Source organism: Myotis yumanensis, unplaced genomic scaffold (assembly GCF_028538775.1).
Source record: "Myotis yumanensis isolate MYYU_CA2020_CCGP unplaced genomic scaffold, mMyoYum1.0.hap1 SCAF_6, whole genome shotgun sequence".
Lineage (NCBI taxonomy): Eukaryota > Metazoa > Chordata > Mammalia > Chiroptera > Vespertilionidae > Myotis > Myotis yumanensis.
The window spans coordinates 65,689,801-65,712,341 of NW_027223757.1; the positions used below are offsets into that span (position 1 = coordinate 65,689,801).

Below are 22,541 nucleotides of genomic sequence, written 5' to 3' on the forward strand. Positions count from 1 at the left end.
TACTAGGTATTTTCATAATCGTACAAACTTCACTCGAACTTTTTAGTATATAGAATAGAGGAATAAACGGTTAAATAACTGTTTCTATTCAAAAATCAGCGTATGTGTGTCAGCCCTGTGAGTCACACAGTGGGTGCCCTCTCTGTGCTCTGTAACGTAACCTCAGTGCCCTTTAATTCTCTCCCTCTGACCAGTGTGTATTGGTATTTCCTCCTGAGACCATTTTATTCTTTTCTCCTTTTCAAATATGTCACTGGATTTTGTTTCACAATATTGGAATCAAGAGGGTTTCAAAAACTCAATTGAATTTCACTTACTGTTCGGCCAGGAATTCCGACCCCTGGTGGGCCTATGTCACCTGGGGAGCCATGGACACCAGGCAGTCCTCTTTCACCCTGGAAATGAGGTGCTTCTGTTAGTGCAGTGCCCAAGGGATGTAAATTTTATGGCTGTATTATATCAATGAATAATTCTTTAAAAATTGTCTATGATATTTTTATACCTTTGGCCCCCGGGGCCCAGGTGCTCCAGGATTTCCGTCTAATCCCTAAAAGAATAAAAAAGGAGGTGAATACATTTCTTTTTCTAAAAAGGTTAATAACATTTAAGAAATCATTAACTCAAAAATATGTTATTGCTCTTCATCTTTCTTGAATAAACCCTTTTTCTATAAAATAATAATAAACAAGGAATACAAATTTCACTAGGGTATGGGTTTTATATAGTTACATTAAGAAGCGTTTTCATCTTTAAAATAAGGCATCTGATACTGAGAACTATTTATCATTATTAATTAATATAAAAGGTCAAAAGGGATGAGAAAAATGCATATAAAACAGGCATACTGGTTAGATTTTTCCAGTTAACCAGTTTTCTATGTCCTGAAAACAGCCTGGACCAGCAGGACACTTTCTTCCAATGACCACCTGTGGCCACACCTGCAGAGCCCCAGAAAGGAAAATTCAGGCAGTTCTTCTGTTTTAACATAGTGTCCTAGGAAGATTTATTGTTTAAAACTCGTGTTCCTTACTAGGTTTCATAGATCCCTAATGAATCTATGCCTTCTGCAGAGCGGGCCTGTGAAGCTTCCAAAATTGGCTGTTAAGATGGTGCATGTATGTGCATTTTCTTCAGAAGAAAGGCCTTTGCTTGCATAAAATTTCCAAAGAGATTAGGTTCTAAGATGAAGAATAAGATGAATATTTATTTTTATGCAGATCTAAACATGTTCCTGTACTTGTGATCTGAAACTGGAAGCACACAAAGGATAAACAATCTTTACAGGGAAATATTAATAAAAGATCTGGTACTTACTGGGTCTCCTGGCAGGCTTTTCCCTGGCGGACCAGCCTCACCTTTTGGACCTGGAAGCCCAGGAGGGCCTATAATCCCACCTGGATCTCCCTGAGGAAAACACGGTAAGAGTCTTACTTCCTTGTCCAGGTTCATGGTGGGAGGTGTGGAGGCAGTAGTTTCCATTGATTTAAATCGTCATTATAGCCAGTCAAACTTCATTCATTCACTCTTTCTACAATATTTAGTAAGTGCCTAATTCATGCTAGGCACTGTTTTAGTTATCTTAAGTGCATTTAGATTTTATAGTGAGTTATGTTAACAAGTTTTGCAGTATCATGACATATGTATGTGCATAAATATATGCACAACAAAGGCATTTATTCATAAAATTTGTTAGCTGATCTTTAGTCTTTCTTAAAGTTATTCCCCAGAAATGGTTCAACACTAATATACTATTTCCACATAGACATCAAGAAACAGGTCCTGAAAGACTAAGACTTCTTAGGTCTATATCAGAGTAAGCAGCTGAGTCTGAAGCAGACTTTCTGAGTCCTGAGATCTTCCTCTCTGAGTTAGTTCATTTTGTCACATTGTGTTTCTATTCCAGAACCAGGGCTGTCACAAATGCACAACATCATTCACCCCATGGTTTATGTGGCTGTCACTTCCCTTCATAATCCTGAGTCCTGTTCTTTCACTCCCCCAATGCCCTTTGGCCTCTGCTTCTTCCTCTGCCTTAACCACTTAATATGCACAATGAGTAAAATGGAAGCTATACCTTTTCTCCTTTAATGCCTTGTTTTCCTGGGATACCATGTTCTCCTGGCAACCCCTAGACAATTTAGAATTAAAGGGGAATAGCAATTAGAACATGTCTTATTATAATGACATTTTTATCTAAGTCTTTGTCAGAAAAACAGAACTTTAATATATAAAGTGTGTGGGGATGGGTTGGTTTTGATATTTTAGAGAGGAAAAATTTTAGTGAAAATATGTTGTTTCAACCAGGATATAATGGGAAAGAAACTAAACAAGGGAGAATTGAACCAAATATTGCCAAGAAGGGGTGGGATGATGACGGTTGGTAGCATCCCATGATTCAGAAGGACAATGGGGTAAATAGAAAAAGATGCTTTAACTATATTTCAGCAACAGGGGGTCTTCCCCTTTTGATTTTGCTCTCTTTTTTAGCTTCAGCCACTATCACTTCCCTTTACTTCATGGGCATCTTGTGGCTCCATCTGTGCCACCAACATTTTTTCTCTTTCCATAGGATCTCTTCACTAGGGGCACCTGTAATGGTGTAGTCACTGCCTTGGGGGACTAACAAAAAGCTTAGCTCTATGAACTGAATGCTCAAAGTACTAAGCAGAACAAAATGCACTATAAGATAGACCTCTGGAGCATGCAAAACAGAGCAAGAGGTCTTGGAGCTGTCTCCAAGGTGATGGCCAAAAGAGAGATTCTAACACTTGTCTAGAGGGTACTGGAATTGTGGCCAAACAGAGATCAGTTTCCAAGAAGATATGGGCAAGCATTTTTCTTGTTTTGCTCAAGTGAGGACTGATGGTATGTCTCAGCTCCCAAGGTGTCAGAAGGCTAGGGAGATAGTCCAAGGGGCAAACAGCTTACTTGGAGGCATGGATAGAAAAGTGCATTTAAGGGGGATGTGTGAGTGTGTGTGGGAGGCGGGAGGAGAAAGAGAGGGACGGAGAGAGGGAGGGAGGAAGGGAGGAAGGGAGGGAGGGAGGGAGGGAGGGAGAGAGAGAGAGAGAGAAAGAATGAGTCCACTAAAGATAGGTTATAATGCAACCTGAGGACCTTTTTCCAATTGCATTATAGAAATATTTTCAGCCAAAACACTTGTTCACTTGTTCTTTTTGGAGGCTCTCACAAGAAAGAACAACAGAAGCTTTGGAAATATCTTTTTTTTTGGATGGAGAATTGAACCAAGGCCATGCATAATGGAAATGCTTGCTTTCTCTTTTGCTTTTCCTTATTTCTTTCGATGTTTCCCATCTCCTTTACTATTGGTACACCAATGACAACCATGTAAAAATGATAATTTAGTTAACTTGTGTCCCAAAGACCATTTTATTAGGCAACTGATGTTAAAAGAGACATCACATGAATATATGAATGTACTGGCCTCCACAATAGCCCTTGATATTAGCTATGATCACTTTTTTTTTTAACAAGAGAAAAACAACCTAATTTAATTATATACATACGTATGGGAACCTCACATACATGAGTGTCAGAGACTCCACATACATGAATTATTCAGAGGCAGACAGGCAAAATGAGGTATGTATAACATCCTGAGCTAAGGAATTAAGTTAGACACAGGCTGCTATGATCACTTCTAGGGGTAGAGATGACCTATGACTTTGAAAAATGCAGTATAACTCAGTCACATGAACAGATGTTGACATTATTTAAAACAAGTCTCAATCTCAATTTAATTTTCAAATATCAAAGACACTTGTATCTACTAATACATACAATATCTCCAGGTGGTCCTCTGGGTCCCATAGAGCCTGCAGGTCCTTGCTGACCCTAAAGTAGAAGGTGACATGTACTTTTAACTTGGCTAAAAAATGTATCTGAATATATATAAAACATGGTGTGACTTAAATCTGTAGAAATGTGGACCTTCCACCCTCCTACCTTCTCTGTATAAAACTGAACTGTGCTATGGGCTTCCAAGAGAGCTTTAATATATTCTCATTTTAATGGATCTCATCAGCAGGTGAGGCCTGGATAACTTGCCTTACCTGTTGGTGGAAGCATCTCACGTGAATCTCTACCCCACCTCCCAACAGGGGTCTTTCTTGGGACACTCCCCCAGAACCCAGATGAGGAACTCAAGCATCTCAGGGATACACAATTTTGGCTTAGAAATTGAACGCTGAATCCTACTTACTTTAAGAAAATAGTTCAGGGTCATAGATTTAGCTTACATTGTTTACTCTTGACACTTTTAGGGATGCTATTGTGAATATGTTCTGAAAAAGAATTTAAACCCTATTGTGAATCAAAAGGCACAGCTACTGTGTGTGTAATAAATGCAGCCTATGAGGGGAAATCACCATGGAAACATGTTAAGCCTCTGAGAACATTTGTGAAGAAAATGAGCGGCCCTAGATCACCTTGTTTCACATAGAAATGGTGATAACTCCAAAATTATTTCCTCCTTTATTTCAGTTATTTCTTATATACCTTTAGTCCTGGGCTTCCTATTAAACCGGGGGGACCAGGATCTCCAGGTTCACCCTAAGAATAGGAGTGGAAAGGAAATTAAACCGGTTACTTTGATTTTCATGTTATCATTAGGTTGGAGATACAATTGAAGAATGTCAGGAGATTACCTTTATTCCTTGTGATCCTATTATCCCCGGTTCTCCCTGTAAATAAAATAATCCTATATAATAAAAGCCTAATATGCTAAGTGTCCAACCATTCATTCGACCAGTCACTATGACATGCACTGACCACCAGGGGGCAGATGCTCCGACCGGTAGGTTAGCTTGCTGCTGGGGTCAAGCTGATCAGGACTGGGTGAGACAGGCCGGACACACCCTGGAGCCCTCCCATGGCCCCTCCCCAGTCTCAATCGTGCATCGGTGTGAGGGACCCCACCAGTGCATGGATTCATGCACCGTGCCTCTAGTCAGTATATGTATATTGCTTAAATTCAGATGGAGATGAGCATCTCTAGTCATGAATTCATTTGCATTTCCACTGATTAGCATACAATAAAGGGGGAATTATGGAAGACATGATGAAGTCAAGGTGGGTTCATTCTAAAACACCATTGAAAATACTTATTGCTAATAAATAAACAATATTTTTCTTTTCTTTTTTTCTTTGTAAATTTTTTTCTCAAGGTTGCTTTTGACACTGTAATCATCACGTTCATCACATTCCATTAGCAATGACTGCCTTCTCCACTCAGCTGGCATTGTTACAATTTGCCACCAACTAATCTTTTATCTCAGAGAATGAAAAATTCAGATGAGGAGGTAAAGAAGAGTAGAATTGAAGTTGCTATGTCATGGTGATTCTACTATCAGGTATATGTACTTAAATAAAAAAAAAACACAGAAAAAATAAAGGTTATACACAAGACAATGATATTGGCGATACTGAGTTTGCTTTTATATTTCCCATGACTTATTATTGACCATTTTGATAAAACTATCCTGATCGATAATAAATGCAATTTGTATCATTAAGAGAATTTTTGAAAAACTGTATTTTGCATTTTATATATCTTAAGTGGGTATATTTCAAAAGATTCATGTCCAATCACAAATAGTAATGGGTTAAAAAAATATACCATACCAGATGTTAAAGTGTCATCAGAGGATAAAATTTAACAAGGTTTAAAATTTCTCATTTATCAAAATAAGAGAGTCAAAATACACAGAGGAAAAAGTAAAATGCTCAGGGACCTTCTTTCATCAAATCTATTAGACTCCAAAGTAAACATACCAGGAATCAGAGAGAAAGAAATCAATGAAGTAGAAAACCCAAGATAGTGATAAAACATCCACTTACTTTATCTCCCTTTTCACCTTTTGTAAAAGGTTCCCCCTAGGAAAATGGGTAGAAAACAGAATCAATTACAAACACTTTTAGAAATAAACTCTCCAGAACTGAAATTGAATACCCTGCAGGCCAACCCAGACTCCATTCAGGCACTCCTCTGCAATGGTCCAGAATGTCACACAGAACCCGGCACAGCTTAAAGGGAGCATGTGAGAATTAGTTACAAAAACCTTCTATATTCTCAAATGAACAATAAGCTAATCATTCTAATACTATTTTGAGAATCCTGAGTGGATGACAAATTGAAATTGAAATGCTGCCCAAGGCCAAAGTTTCCTTTTGCACAGTTCACATAGAAGGTGAACACACACACACACACACACACACACACACAATTTCTCTTATTAGCTTCTATTCCTGAAGTTCCATGTCCATAATCTCATTTGCTCTTACATCGATGCTGTGGGAGAAGATATTGTCTCATTTCAAGCATGAGGAAAGAGATTCAGAAAGTTATTTCCCCTAAAACAGCACTCACTTACTTTATGTTTCCTTATTTATCATGCCTATAAACTCTGCAAATGTAGAGATGTAGTTAATCTTGACTAACATAGCACCTCTGGTGTACACTATTGGTACCCAATAAAAGTTTAATAAATTAGAGAATTTAAAGTTATGCAGATATTACAATAATGGCTGACACTTGTTAAATTCTTATAATGTATCAAACTTCGAATCACATTATATGTATTAAAATATTAATCTTCATGTGTCAGTGGAGTAGGTACTAGTAATATACTCATTTGAAGATGAGGAAACTGAGGCACATAGAAGTTAACCAATTTACCCAATGTCACATAGCCATCAAGAGGTCGTTCAGGGTTTCAACCCAGGCAGCCTGACTTCAATCTTTGGTTTGAAGGCTTTGGTTGCTCAGTTTGTTTGATTTGATTTGTAATTTGATTTATTTATTATTTAAATTAGGTGAAGTGATAATAAGGACAAATGAAAATACATTAAAAACATTTCATTTTCAAGAGAAGATGTGAGAACAATCATGGACTACTCTCAAAGGTCCTCTTAGGGTTTGTCTTCTCTTCAACAAATCACTAATGAGAAATAAGTGGTTATTAAATGAACCTCTGTGATTTTCACCTCATGTCCTATGAGCTAGGGACTATGGGGCTCACCTTCTCTCCCATTATTGCTACCCCCTTGCAGTTACATGGGCCTTACAGTTAGTTTTGGCAATGAAATGTGAGCAGAAGTGGTACTTGCAGGCTACTGCAGGGAAAGTCCATTCATGATCCCTCAGTCCCACACTTTCGGCAGTAATGACTAAGAAGGTTGTGTATACCAGATGGCTTAGCGACATGGTGATAATCAGCCTGGAAACTGAGTGTGGCATGGAGTAGAACACCCATTCCTCCCAATGGAACCACACTGGGCGTGCAGCCCAAGCAAGAGATAACCTTTCTTGAATGAAGCCACAGAAATTTCAGGGATAATTTGTTGCTTAGCATAACCTCGCCTACCCTTACTAATATGCCCCAATATCTAGCCAACATGATTAAATCTCTTAATATTGGTTAATTTCTCACATTAGAGCAGGGCTTTATTTACATTCTTACATTTCAGCTTTAATTCTTAAACATCTACTTGATTTTTAAGATAGGAGATATAAGCAATTAGATATAAGCAATAGGTAACCCTGCTTATATAACAGTTCATTTCTACTTATATTACCCTGCTTATGTCATTGCTCATTTAGGGCCACTATCAGGCTACATTGACTAAAGTAACTGGTTTTAAAAAACACACAAAAATAGTAAACTGCTTGTCTAGAGACTTGATGCTTAGTTCTAGCTCCCATGGCTACTGTCTGGGTCAAGTCACTTTACCTTTTAGAACTTCTCTTTCATTATCTACAAAATCATGGGATTCAACTAGATGATCTCTTACATATATTTTAGCTCTGATACGTTTCAGTGGACATTTAGTCAAATTCTCAATGTCCAGTAGTGGGGGACAAACTGCCATTTGAGATAGGTAGTTCGGAATTTAATTTGCCTGAATTTTTTGGATGAGTTGTTTGAACCTTCTGGTTACCATGAAAAGTCAAGTCCAGATCCTGTTCTAGAATAGACAGGTTGAGGCTATGGAAAGCTAAACTTCTCTGCATGATCATGTAAAAATGTGCTTATTTTATGTTGCAGAGGTGGGGGGGGGGGAGGTCAAGCAAAGTTGTATAAGGAGGTGGGATAATTAAGGGAGTAATAGAGAACTTGCAAGAAGACAAGTTAAAAGAAAAGAAGGTTGTTCACCTGGGTAAGCCAGATAGGTGGACTGCCCCCAAATGTTGGTGGTAGGAGGGAAAGCCAGAGGGAATCTCTGAGGAGCTGTGAAATCCTCCAGTCCTTGCTACCCAAAGCATGACCCATGGACCAACAGCAGGAGCCCCACCAGGGCGCTTGTGAGAAATGCAACTTCTCACCCCCTGGCAATGGGCAAGGAGACACCTGATTGGTGGTGTTGCTCTTATATCAATCAGGGGCAGAGCAGACATGCAGTCCTTAGTTCATCCTAGCTTGATGCCTGTCTTGGTGGCCAGAGCTGTTTCATGCCTGAGGCACATTAAAAAAAAAAGAAAAAAAAGAAAAAAAAGAAATGCAACTTCTCAGACCCCACCCAAGACCTAGCGAATTAGAACCAGCATTTCAAAAGGATCCCCAGGTGATCAAAGTGCACCTTTGAGAAGCAGGAAGCATCTCCTTTCTGCTATACACGTCCCTGATTTTCCAGTAGAATTTTAGTAAGTCTTACTGCCAGGCCTGCCATCTGTCACGTGGAAATTAAGGGTCAGTGTTCAAGCTTGGAGGGGAGTCAGTGGAGACCTGGAGAAGCAGTTAGGAGTTGGTAAGAGGTGCCCAGTGTGGAGCACCAGGAGTGAGTTGGCAGATGGAAGGGGCAGTGACCACTAGCGTAGATTTGTGGAACATGTGAATTTCCTAGACATTCATGGGAACACCCAGTTGGGGAACCCTGTCAAAGACCGTTACTTCCTGCAGAGGGTGGGGTGGAGGTTTGGACTTGATACTAAGGGCAAGCATGACCCCTGAAGGTAGGAGAATATAGGGTACCTGGGTAAAAGCACTCATTCTAAAGCTGCCTGAAAGTTTACTGTCATTGCTAGAGATGCCTAATTTTCAAAGCTGAAGCACAGGGAACGTTTAGCTTTGCAATAGTGAATACTTTTATAATTGTTCCTGTTTGGCATGCAGGCATTTTAGTGCCTCTTCATTCATTATCCCTGGTGAACCAATATCCTTTGTTCATCCTGGCAAGGAAAGGTAAAAATTATTTTTAATAAGTATGACCTTTTTGTTTATTTATTTATTTTTAATAAGAATTAAACATTTGTTAAGTCTGATTCTTGTTGATTCATATAAAGATTGCCATAGGACCTATGGCATAGGTTGTCTGTTTGTTTTAGCAGCATTTTAAAAAAGTTATATTTGTAACGAGGATTCATGCAATCTCTATATGTGGTCCTATTTGAATACAAAGAATACTATAGGGTCCCCCCACCATCAACAAAATAACTAAGTTTTTAAAGAAACTGGCCTCAGTAATATTGAGAAGCGGCTTGAGAAGCCACTTCGATCTTACAAGAACCAAGAAAGGAAAGTAACTTCAGGAAGTATACTGAGAGCAGTTGTTTGAGCAAATAGACACGTTTCTAATATTTTGGATAAATTAGCCCCAGTCTTTAGATATACTGATTTAATTATTTATTTCAGCTATAATATTTAGTTATAGCAGGGCAGCTTAATAGTTTTTAAACCTTGGTTCTAGAGTCAGGCTACCGAAGTGGGAGTCATGGCTCCAAGACTTACTAGCTGTGTAAACTTAGGCAAGTTACTTACCCTCTCTGTGCCTCAGTTTCCTCATCTCGGGGTGATAGTAGCCTACCTCAAGTGGTTTTCTTTTCAAAGAATTAAATTCCTACAAGTAAAAGACTTAGTGCCTTGCATAGAGCACTTGCTCAAATATTGGCGCTATCATTCTTGGCCATGGCAAGGGCAACCAGGTATACAGAAGTGAGGCTAATTAGGAAAAACATTTTTAGTTTTACATTTCGGATATTCTTTCTTGTCCCTAAAAGCGAAAATACTTACAGATTCTCCTTTTTGACCTTTAGGGCCAATAGACCCTGGAAATCCTGGTTGTCCAGTTTCTCCCTTTCAAAAAAGAGCAGAAGAAATTTTGCATGAGGTTAGATGAGATGAGTACTGTTGTGACGATCAGAGTCAGACTAATTGCTCGAGCTGCTTCTAACCATGGAGCTTACCTATTATCCTCCAAGAGACAATGACAAGTTCTGAATGGAGTTAGGCTATTTGCATAGTAATGTGTTTGTCAGCACTTCACAATGCCTTTAGGTCTTGTAGACATCCATAATATTCACTATATTAATTTAAAATTAATCTGAAACAAAAATTATTTTTCAAGAAAAGAACATCTAGAGAAAAAATTATAATTTTCCTCTGCTGTACCAAAATTTTTTTTTTGTGATCTTAAAGACATCAGATTGTTTAACTGACACAATAATCCAGACTCATTTTATTTCAGACACTTCTTTCTTTTTTTAGGAGGGGGGAGATGGAGGAGTGGAGAGACAGGAAAACAATGAGTCTCTCAGCTGTTTCTAGCATTTACGTTGCAACTTAAATGATTGGCTGTGGACAAAGAAGGCATTCTTGTCAATGTGGTGACAGCAACAGCTTAGAAATGTCTAAGGATGTCTTAGATCTTGAAGAGGGATTTGTATGCAATATAAAATTGAAAAAATACAATTTTAGAAATAATACTTGTGGAAAGGAAATATCTCACTAATCAGACTTCAGAGGAATCTTCAGCACTGTGATACTTTTTAGTGTTTACCAAAATCCTTGACTATGGCATACTTGTATATCACATAAACATAGCCACTAGAAGTTATATAATGTTGTGTGTTTTTTCCCTCCAACCTCAAGAGCATTTTTGCAAAATGATGTTTCTGGGCTTATACTTTTCTCACCTTTCTTGTCTATTTTTTATTAAAAAAATAAATACAGAAAACATAAAGTTGAATTATGTCAAACCTCCATGTCCCAGGCCCTCAAAATTAAAAAAACTAATAAAAAATTTACAGTCAAAGAAGATATCTCCTATATTTCCCTCTCCATTCCTGTCCCAGGGAGAGACACACTCTTGAATTTAGCACTCACATTTTTAGCCCATATGTTTGTACTTTTACTACATATGTGAAATCATAAACAATATATTATTCTGAATATTTTTAAAAAATTCCATAAATAGCTTTATCTTGTATATAACATCCTGTGACTTGTTTTTTTCACTGAACAATGTTTTTAATATCCATTTCTATTGATACATATAGAGCTAGTTTATTCAGTATAAGTGCTGAATTATATAATGTTATATAGTTATAGCATTATATAATGCTAATGCACCAGAGCTTAGCCATATCTCATTTATGGGCACCTGGGTTCTCCCTAGCTTTTCTCTGTTATAAACAAGGCTTCACTGAACATCTCTATATGTGTCCCCTTGTATGGACATGTTTATTTGTTTATTTCGAAGCCTCAAACAATAGTCTACTTGAAGTACTTCAAGTACAAACTGGTTACAGTCCTGTAATAGATGTTGGCTTATTTCTACATTTCTATCCAAATCAGTGTCTTGTGATATTAGATTAGAGGAAGAGGGAGCTTGCAATACATAATCGATAAGACAGGATCATGTTTTATTAAGGAGATTCCTAGATTTGTGGATTATATTTCATAAATTTAATCTCGGTTTTATTAATATAATTATTTTTTCCTTCTAGCATCCAAATATCTAATATGCCACCAATCTTATACTTAATACAGGTGAGGAGAAGGCATTTTCCCCTTAGAGAAAATGCATTCTATCCAAAGTAAAAAGAGGGAGAAATTAGTGGATACATTTTAGGGACCAATTGGTGTTGGTTTAAAAGATGAAATAAATAGCTGTCCTAGTATGAGCACTAGGGTGTACAGCGTGACCATCCTATTACCTATCTGGTAGGTGCTAAAATCCCCAGTGCACACGAGTGAAGAAAAATATGCCTAGTGGTTAGACTGATCTGCAAAAAATTAAAGTAGAATTCAGGGAAGGGGTCTAGAAATGACTATAAAAATCACATCTGCCCAATACCAAAAGGGAAGTGGGGGGATGAACATGGAGAAAGAGTAATTATATTCATAGCTCATATTCATTGAACTGATGTAAATAGGTCTCCATTGGAATGTAGATGAAGGACCCAACAGAGACTTTGATCCATCTCTCTGTGTGGTACATTGATGTGGTTGGGTTTAGAAAAAGGTGGCAGGAACCAATTCCCTCATATAAAATTCTGGAAACAAAAGCATTTCATACCTGAATCTTAGACACATGTGGAGTTGTTTTTCACATTTAAAATGGATGCTCAGTGATTTGTCACTGTGGATATGAGTTGAAAGGCAAGTGATGAATTTACTTAGCTTCAGAAAAGGCTGGCCCTGGACACTTTTGGTGCTATTTTTAAACCTGGTGCTTTTGTGGCTTTATCTTTTCTCTCTGACAGTGGGCCCCAAAAGACCCCTGCCAATTTCTCAGAAGTCCTTAAATATTCACCACCTTATTCCACTGTCTCCATAGCAAAAGCAGTTCTTCTTAACCACCTTACAAACACATTATTCCTTCACCACATTTAGTTAGTCGCAGACAAGTTTCAGAGCAGAGATCATCATTTCAATACTGGCAGATATATAACATGAATGCCATTTGCCATTGATGGCTACTGGTATGATTTTGTGTTCCTTCCTGTCTCTTAGTGCTCTTGACACTTGGTACAGGATGTGCTGCTAAACCAGGAGTGACCCATGTGTAGATTCCACTGTTGCTGTGTCTGTTCTAGTGCATCTGGGGCAGTGTTTCAAATTTGGCTGGTTTTGAGATTCCGTTTTGCCCATCAGCATATTGAGAAGTGGTAAGTCATGTAGGTGCTGAAATTATACTTCTGGTTAAATCTTTTATTCTACAACATAAATTCTGTCCCTTCTCTGTCAAAATGATGGTGGAGGATGGAACGATGACCAAGACCATGTGTTAAGGATGGTAACGCCTAGTAACATCAAAAAGAAATATATGAGACCTCATGAGAAGAGAGAAAGTCTGGGGTGGATGAACAGAAAGGAACAAGTCTTTAGTGGGGGCTTAACATGAGTCAGGTGTTATGCTTTCAGGTAAGTTCATATCACTGCATTTATTTTTAATCTTGACATCAACTTTTTTTCAATACCATTATGCCCATTTTTCAAATGAGGAAACTGATACTTAGATAAATAAAGTGAATTTCCCAAGGAGACACAGCAGTTAATGGCACAATTAATTTTTGCCCCAAAGACCATGCTCTTTCCACCACTCACTGGTTTTCAACCCTGGTTGCCTGTTAGAATCATGTGCAGTATTTTTAAATGACAGCGATATGTACCCCACCCCAGATCAACCAGAGGTGTGCCCCAAATCAGAGTCTCTCGTGATGGGACCTGAACAATGGTGTTTTCTAAAAACCCTCCAGGTGATTCCAGGGTGCAGCCAGGGTTTGGAACCACTGGGGTCCACCACAGGTGCAAGCAAATCTGTGCGAGCAGATTGCAGGAGCTTTAAATTCTCACTACAGTGACCCTTGAACAGAATTATAATTTAAAAAACCAATGTATTGATTCAGAACAGTGATGTGTATAAGGTAGAGGTGATTTCACTCCTCCAGCAAATGCTATGCTTAACATTTTTTAGTTTATTTTATGGATTATTTATTGGCAGTCTGTCTCCTGTTAATTAAAATTCTTACAAATCATTGTATATGTACATTTACATCAGGTTTTGCATCAGGTTCCCTGCAGATTCTTCGAGAGGTTATTTTTTTGAGTGGGAGGAGGGGACAGACATGCCACTGGCTTCTGTAATTCCATTGAAGACACTGAAGCAATTAAAGACATTTGAGCAATAGAAAAGGTCCTTAGAGCTTGAAATACACCTGTTTCACAGAATCAAATTTCTCATCATCGAGGTCTTAAGAATTTCTAAGTAACATATGTTTCCTAATGAACATAGCAAATCAGAAGCCAGCTGTTTTGTTTCAAGAAATGAATCATCATTTAAATACTTTAAAAGTGCCACAACTCCCTTCTTTGCTCAGCTGTCCTATGTGACAAGCTCTGTGGCTTTATTTTGCTCCTCTCCACTCCCGCTTAGCTTGCAGGTGTCCAGTAGTAATTGCTTCGAATGTAATGTGTTCTTTACGGTGGTATAGTAATTCTGTAAGCTATTTGGTTACAGGAAATAGTGCTAATGTACTAGCAGTACAATCCAAGACGCACAAATGACTTGTTATTGCTGTATAATAAATATTTTGGCTGTCTTTTGAAGAATGTCAAGGTTTTATTATTTTTTTGCAGAAAATTTCATTTTCAATGGCCAGTCTCTAAGAAGCTCTGACTTTCTGTGGAAACTATCTTTTAGCAGTATTTTCTGGTGATGGATGTATGATCTTGTGAATAGATTGGCTGCACTGATTTATAAGGCACAGAAGTCATATTTCCTTGGATTCATGTCGAAATACCCTGCCCTCAATCAAGAGGATTTTTACTGGGTGAATGAATGAAGGTAGCACTCACAGGCCACATTTCCTCAGAGTATTTTTAAACCTACTCATCTCTGTCTATAGATTTAATGTGTATTGTGGGTTCCACTCCCCCCCGACCCCCAACAATGGCACATTCACACGGAATCCAAGGTCATCACAATTTCTGAATCAAATGGGAGTGAAGCATCTTTCTGAGCGGGCAAGCGGATCTGTCATCTTCACAGCTAATATAATTAAACCTGTGAATGATGATGAGAATGCGTTGGACATTCATCAGCAGTTTAATTTTAAAACTGTTTTGAAAGAATTATTTGGTTAAACCATGACTGTACATTATAAAACCACCAAAAAGATGCTCCCACAACAGGCTATATTTGGATACTTAAGAAGACACAAAAAGAGTGGGCCTGAGCCTGAGGCATTTTGCTTAAGGGATCTATAGATTGGTTTTGTCACCTACATGGACACATGAAGCATCTAATTATAAACGGAGGCTTGTGCCCTAACTTCATTTACCTTGTTACAGGTATTTCCCCTTCATGTGTTCCCTTCCTTGTAGCAACTGCCACTTAGCCGTCTTCACCGAGGAGCTGATTTCAATCCTGCTTCTCTGGGCAGGAGGCGGGAGAGGCTGCACCTGACAGACCTGACCGCCCCTAGACAGTACCCCTGTGGCAGCAGCACCTCCCCTACATGTGAATGTGTGACTCTGTCTGAAACCCCAGGCGTTTTTATTCATTTTGAAAATCTGATTACCTTCTCTCCTTTTGGGCCACCAGCTCCATGTTCACCAAAGTTTCCCTAGGTAAACATAAAACAAAAACACACACACATAACATTTACCTTTTAATACATTCAATCTCTACTTTAAAAAATATAAATAGATAATAGTACTGTAACAGTTTCCGTGGGTACCATTTTAGTCACTTTTGCCTCTCTCACCTTCCATTAACCATTCCTGCAAAATTCCAACTTTGGGTACCCTATCTATCTTCTCTGTGATTCCCTCTTGGAGATGATTCTGGAGAAATATCACACTCCCAGGAGAAAACTGTCACTACTCCAAAGTAATGCCTGGAAACCTCACCATTCCATGGATATGACTCTCTAATGTTGTTGATATTTTTGTTGCTCAGTATAATGGACATTGTGTTAATTGATCTCTTGGCTGTACTTGCCAATCTCTTGACTTGTAGAATTCCTCACCCTCTTTTTCTTTCTATCTCTCTGATCCCCGCCTCCTCTTTCCCCACCTAATTGGCAAAGGTTGAACTTCCTCAGGGCTCTGTACAGACTCTCCCCTCCTGTAATACAACATTTTTCTCCCAGGCCTTCTTATCTAACCCCATGGCTTAGATGTCATCTACCATACAAACACAGAGAAAATTATAAACCCAGCAAACATCTCCTTTCTGAGTTTTGACTTATCCTATATAATAAAAGGCTAATATGCAAACAGACCAAACAACGGAATGACTGGTTGCTATGATGTGCACTGACCACTGGGGGTAGATGCTCAATGCAGGAGCTGCTCCCTGGTGGTCAGTATGCTCCCATAGGGTGAGCGCTGCTCAGCCAGAAGTCAGGCTCACGGCTGGGGAGTGCAGCGGCGGGGGCGGATAGTGGGCCTAAGCCATTAGTTGGACATCCTCTGAGGGCTCCTGGACTGCAAGAGGGCACAGGCCGGGCTGAGGGATGACCCCCCACCGAGTGCATGAATTTCGTGCACTGGACCTCTAGTATATATATATATAATTTTCTATTTGATGTATTCCCTTGCAAAATCTAGAAGAAATTCATACTCAGCAAGTTCAAAACTGAATTTAAAAATATAAGCCCTGGCTGGCATTGTTAAGTGGTTAGAGCATCGGCCCATGCACTGAAGGGTCACAGGTTCGATTCCTGGGCAAGGGCACGGACCTGGGTTGCCAGTTCGAACCCCAGCCCTGGTGCAGGAGGCAACTGATATATGTCTTTCTCACATCGATGTTTCTCCCCCTTCCTCTTCCCTTCCACTCTCCTTAAAAATCAATTGGAAAATTATCCTTGCGTGAGGATTAACAGCAACAACAATAACAACAAAAATACAACAAATACACACATACATATATAAGAGAGAAAGATGTAAGAATTATATCATCCTGTTAACTTTCGTTAGTCCAGAAGTGTGAGAATGACTAACTTCTTCCTAGTGTAAGTCTTCAGTTTGACTTGTCTCCAAAACCTCTTCTCACGCTACCTGCCTTCACTCTGGGAAGGCCACCATCGTGCCTTGCCGGATCACGGCAGTAGCTCTCTCAATGGTCCTCTATAATCACGCTTGCTCCACTGCCCACACACACATTCTCTAAATAAGGTCAGAGTGAGATCTTTAAAAGACATCCTAACTTCATTCCTTCTAAATTTTAACAAAGCCATCAAACCCTGGCATGACCTGAACTCATTTCCCTCTCCAGCATCATCTCGGCCACTCTTCTCCCTCAGAAATTCCAGCTGTAATGGCCTTCCCTCCACTTCTCAAATGGACCAAGATCCTTCCCATTCCACCCTCTAGATCCTCCTCTCCAACAACCTAGAGGTGTCAAAGATGCTGTGGTTGGAATGAAGAAATGCCCCTTTAGTACTAAGTCATATTACTTTATCCATACACTCCATTATTCTAAAATTTTGATTTCCCTGGTGGCTTTTCCACCCAGAAAAACAATAGGGTCATTTACTTCCTAGCAGAGCACCACATGCTTGCTTTACTCAATAGTTAAGCCAGGAAATCTATCTAATCAAGGATCCGCATGGCCTCTATAAGTGTTTTCCATTCTTGGGCTAACAATACTCAATGCAGAATCAAACTTGAACTTCAGGAGCATTTATTCATTGACATTTAAGATTTTCTTCTCTACTCTCTCAAGATAACTGCACCAGACAATTACTTGGCTCTACAGAAATAATAAAACATATTATTATTATTGTGAAATAATAAGACATTATTACTGTGAAATAATAAGACATATTATTATTGTGTTTCTGGGAACCTGCAATTCTGCCTCAGATGCTATTCTAATTTTACTAGGTCATTTTTGTACCCTGGTGTCATGTTATTTGAATGCATTATTATAAGCTTTTTGAATAGCTATAATAGCTGTAGAATTTGAATGTTTTTATTTTAAAGTTCCTAGTGCAGTGGTGAGGCTTGTGGGGTGGAAAGTGCTAATTAGCCTGCCCATTTCAAGAATTCTGGGATGTCCTTTGTTCTCTTGTGGATTATGGTGAATAGAACTTTGAAATGTACACTCAGGCAAGTGGGAAGACTTTCAAGCTATTTCAATGGTCCTGGAGAGGGTATTCTCTGGAAAGAAGGGAACATATCTAGACGTGTATAGGTTCAACCATAAGAGATGGCCATTTTTATAGCCTAAAGAGTCAAATATCAGCAGTTTCCTGTGGCTCAATATAATAAAAGAGACCAAGGACATGAACCCTCTTCCAGGATATAGGGTCATTAAACCCCCCCAGTTTAGCCCTCAGGGAACTTGCTATAAAATCCTAAGCATGAGGGAACATAACATTTAAAAACAACAACAGGTGATCTATTACAGATTGAATTGTGTTTTTCCCCCCAATTCATATGTTGAAGCTTTAACACTCAGTACTTCACAATATGACCTTATTTAGAAATAAGTTCTTTGCATAGGCAATTAATTAATGGAATCATACTAGAGTAAGGTAGACCTCTAGTTCAATATGACTGGGTCCTTATAAGAACACACTTTGAACCAGAGACATGCACACAGGGAGAACGCCATGGGAAGGTGGGAGTTATGCTGCCACAAGCCAAGGAATTAACCAGAAGCCAGGAGGGAGGCCTGGAACACATGCCTCCCCACACTTTCCTAGAGAGCATTACCATGCTGACACGCCCAATCTTGCACTTCCAGGCTCCACAACTGTGAGACAATGAATTTCTGATGTTTAAGCCACTCCGCTTGTAATATTTTGTTACATTAGTCCTAGCAAGTTAATATATAATACGTGGCCTTGAAAATAAGACCTAAAACTGACTTCAAGTCCAACCTCACAGTTTCTTGCAGGAAGCCATTTCACCAGCTCCAAGAGTGGTGGACCACAGAGGGGAGGGGGAAACCCAGGAGAGCTTCGGGGTTCTCTGTAATAAAACTAAGATCCAAAACTAAGATACATCTGTGCCTCAATTCCCGATGTTCTCCAACGCTACTGGGTCTTGCAGTACAGGGAAAGACAAGAAGTTAGGACTTAAATTTTATTTCCCAATCTTTGGGCCCAGAGGGTTGCTTCTGGTGTCTCCAAGGAAGCAGCCACTTCCTGTGCCGTTGTTGGGTTCAACTCACAACTTGGGAAGACCTTGAATATTTGATTTTGGAGAAAGGTTTTCTGTCCTTCCTAGTCTGTGAATATTAACGTGAAGTTATTATTTGATACTTGAAAAGAAAAGTAGATTATTTGGCTAGCAAATTGGTGGATATTTTTTGGATCAACAATTTGGAGAAGTGAACACCAGAATTGGCTGCTGGGGGACACAGCATCAATCTCCAACAACTGAGACTGATTCTCTGCAAATTTCACTGAGTATGGCGAGGTTGTAAGATAGCACAACTGCACATTTTCACTGTGGATCTATAAAAACAGTATGAAATGTAAAATATGCCAGTCTGTGGCCTCCACAGATAACACTTTATCCTCCATCTACAGTGTTGTAAAGGGGCTCTGGATCTGATGGCTTTAGCAGTTGACAGAGCCTATCAAATTCTTCTGAAAATCCCCAGAGCTGGAGACAATGAAGAGCAGTTTGCTGGTAAGTGAGCAGATTTTCCTTACAGGGAAGAAAATGTTCAGCATTGCTGCTTCTTTGCAAACAATCTTGCAGATTGGGAGCAGCTGTTTTGCAAATTATTTTTGTGATGGAGAGGGAAATCTTCTACCTTTTGTTCTTTGCATCCTCAAGTGGACATGAGAAAATACAGATAAACACACTTGGATAATCTCCCCAAGCTTAGTCTCTCTCTATTCCTTACTTCCTTTTTTTCTTCCCTATTCGCTTTTGGATTTGTGTTGCAGGGAGAGGGCCTTTTAGGCATGACCTTCTCCCTCTGATGATTTAAGAAAAAATATAGGGGGGGGGGGGGAATTAGCATTTGAACTGGACCCAAAGGCGTGTGTAGGTAGCTGCTGCTCAGGCTGCCCGACTACTGTAGCCTCTTTGAGCTGAGGAGATGAGGTTCAGGACTTGAGCGCAGAAATACATAAATCAATGCCAATTCAAAAGGGAAGATTATTTTAACCTTGAAATGTCACTTTTATATCTCAATCCATGGTCCATTATTTAACCTCCATGAAAGTTTCATTCTGAATCCCTCCCAACCCCCCTCCCTCTGTGTTCATTTGTTACAGCCAGACTATCTGGCTTGCATTGAGTGCAGAATGAAAGAACCTCAGTATGCAAAAATATGTAGATAGGGGTATGGGATGGGGTGGTGGGAGTGGGGGGAACACTGCCAAATGAAAACATACTTCTCACACATTATGGCACATCTGGCCCTGTCTTCTGTGAAGCTGAGGGTGAGGAGGTGTGTCTGCCTTTCAGAAACACTGGTCAGGGTAGGTACTGGGATGTTGGGCCTCGCCTCTATCTATCCATCAGTGTAGGTACTGGGATGTTGGGCATCACCTCTATAAATGTAACAGCTCTAACTCTTTGCAGAAAGAAACAAAGTGAAGTGTTTGGGAAGTGGCCTTGCATTAATTCCCATGTGGGTCTAAAGCCTTCTGATGCTAAGTGCCAATAATGCATCATTTGGGGAAGAAAAGCTATGGTCTCTCTCTTTTTATCCAGTGGGGTTCCAGCTCTACAGCCATGTTTTGAGCACATGTGGAGTAAATACCTGGGAGCCCCTATCCTGTAATGGCAATAAGAATAGCTGGAGTTCTCTTAGGCGAATCAATTAGCTGAGTTCAAAGTACTGGCTTGCTATTGGCCCTGGCAGGATAGTTCAGTTGATTAGAGCCTCACCCTGATACACCAAGGTTGTGGGTTCTATTCCTGGTCAGTGCACACACAAGAATCAACCAATGAATGCATAAAAAGTGGACCAACAAATCAATGTTTCTTTCTCCCTTCCTCTTTCTCCAAAAATCAATCAATAAATTTTGTTTTATGTTTTTATTAAATTTTTTTATAGAGAGAGTAAGGAGAGAGAGAGAGAGAGAGAGAGAGAGAGAGAGAGAGAGAGAAATGTCAGTAGGAGAAACATCGATCTGTTGCCACCAGTATGGCACCCCCCCTGGAGACCTAACCGAGAACCTGGGCGTGTGCCCTGACCGGAATTGAATGGGTGATCTTTTGGAGCACAGGATGACTCTCAACTAACCGAGCCACATCAGCTAGGGCAATAAAATTTTTTTTAAAAAAAGTATTGGTTTGCTATCAGCAAGACCCTCCACCCACCTGCTCTGGTCAGCCCCCATTTTTTGAAATATAACCTTGATGCTTAAAAATTTCTTTAGACTAAAATATAAATGCTTCATATATCTTCATTTAAGGGAAAACTAACTCATTGGCAAGATAAACTAAGGATATGAGCTTTAAAAGTTTTGCAAGGGATAGCAAATATTTAAGTAGCTGACTCGCAACTTAGTAAATTTTACACTAAGAATGAAAGTAATATAGTGTGTTCTCTAGGTTTTTCTAGCTGACACTGTGACATCAGAGCCAACTAATTCTCATTATTTTGAAGGATTTATGATAAATCCTATTTTATAACAGATGTCAATACAATAAAGCATTGTATTTTTATTAATTTTAGACATGATCCACTTACTTTTTTTTACTTGTGCCAAGTCCTAATGTTTTGAAAAAGCTAGTATACATCTATTCAGAAAGTGTTTAATTATACCAAAACTTGATTCCTAATATAATTCTCCCTGGAAAATCTAAGTAAATGAGAAAATGTAAGATAAGCTTACTTAGGAAGTGTAACAAACTTTCCACACTTTTGACTTTAAATTTATTAAACCCAAATGATCTAGGCCTTTAGGTTGAACTTAATCTGATGAACAAAGAATTGGGATTTAAAAAATGCATTAGCCCATCATTTAATAAACACTTTTCTGAGTGCCTGCTATCTTTAAGGCCTCTGCTAGCACATGATGTCTCTTTGGGATTTCTAAACAAAAAGGAATAGCAGTAGTCAGGAATTTATAGGAAAGGAAAGAATAAACTAGAGAAGTGTCTCGGAATTTGTTTGTGCAGAGGCACAATTACCAGCACCGTATCAATGATAAGCTACTATGTATGAAAGGGACCCTCGTCAGTGGACAGAATGCCTCACAGAAAGTGATTACACCCCCAAATATTTGTTATTGGATGATGATGAGTCAATCAATAGTCTCACACAGGTCTCTGAGTCTTACTTCATTGCCAACACATATTCTTCTCCCTCAGTTGTGCTTCCTTGGAGAAGAAGAAGCAAAACTGTCTTGTCTTATGCCTCTCAGATACTTCCATGTCAGAATTTCATCCATCCTAATTGGAACTTAAAAACCTTGGGGAAGTTAAAAGTGGCTTCTCGTTGATAGGTGGGGGACCCCATGTTTTGACCTATGGGATATAAATATTTGCTTGACATTTTAGTGTAGCACCTGTTGGTTTTGATAAGAAATCTATCAGCCATTATGTTATCCAGAGCTTCAAAGTAGCAAATAACTCTGTCCTCAGAGAAACTAGATATATGACATTATCAATGGTGAAATATAATTTTTGCATTAATTGTTTGCATGCAAATTTTAAAAATTTGAAGTGAACTTTTTTAATTTATTAAAAAATCCTGGTTTTGAAAAAAAGATACTGAGGAAAATACTTTTCTTTGGAAATATTTTCAGTATGGAAAGATATTAAGAATACGTGATCATGTTTCAAGTCTGAGCAGTTAGGAATTAATATGTGTGT

At 39.0% G+C, this 22,541-nt stretch overlaps 1 protein-coding gene and 1 pseudogene across 1 annotated transcript in view; one reads left to right on the forward strand and one right to left on the reverse strand.

Moving 5' to 3' along the window:
- COL19A1 (collagen type XIX alpha 1 chain) overlaps window positions 1-22,541 on the reverse strand; it is a 302,649-nt gene that overhangs the window by 65,120 nt on the left and 214,988 nt on the right. Inside the window, exons 19-28 of the mRNA XM_070418310.1 lie at window positions 15,323-15,367; window positions 10,029-10,091; window positions 5,860-5,895; window positions 4,668-4,703; window positions 4,519-4,572; window positions 3,802-3,855; window positions 2,075-2,128; window positions 1,315-1,404; window positions 503-547; window positions 318-395 (exon numbers count right to left, since the gene is read on the reverse strand). Of these exons, the coding sequence (XP_070274411.1) occupies window positions 318-395; window positions 503-547; window positions 1,315-1,404; window positions 2,075-2,128; window positions 3,802-3,855; window positions 4,519-4,572; window positions 4,668-4,703; window positions 5,860-5,895; window positions 10,029-10,091; window positions 15,323-15,367 (555 nt within the window). The remainder of the gene's footprint in view (window positions 1-317; window positions 396-502; window positions 548-1,314; window positions 1,405-2,074; window positions 2,129-3,801; window positions 3,856-4,518; window positions 4,573-4,667; window positions 4,704-5,859; window positions 5,896-10,028; window positions 10,092-15,322; window positions 15,368-22,541) is intronic.
- LOC139013388 (small nucleolar RNA SNORA48) lies at window positions 8,343-8,487 on the forward strand (annotated as a pseudogene).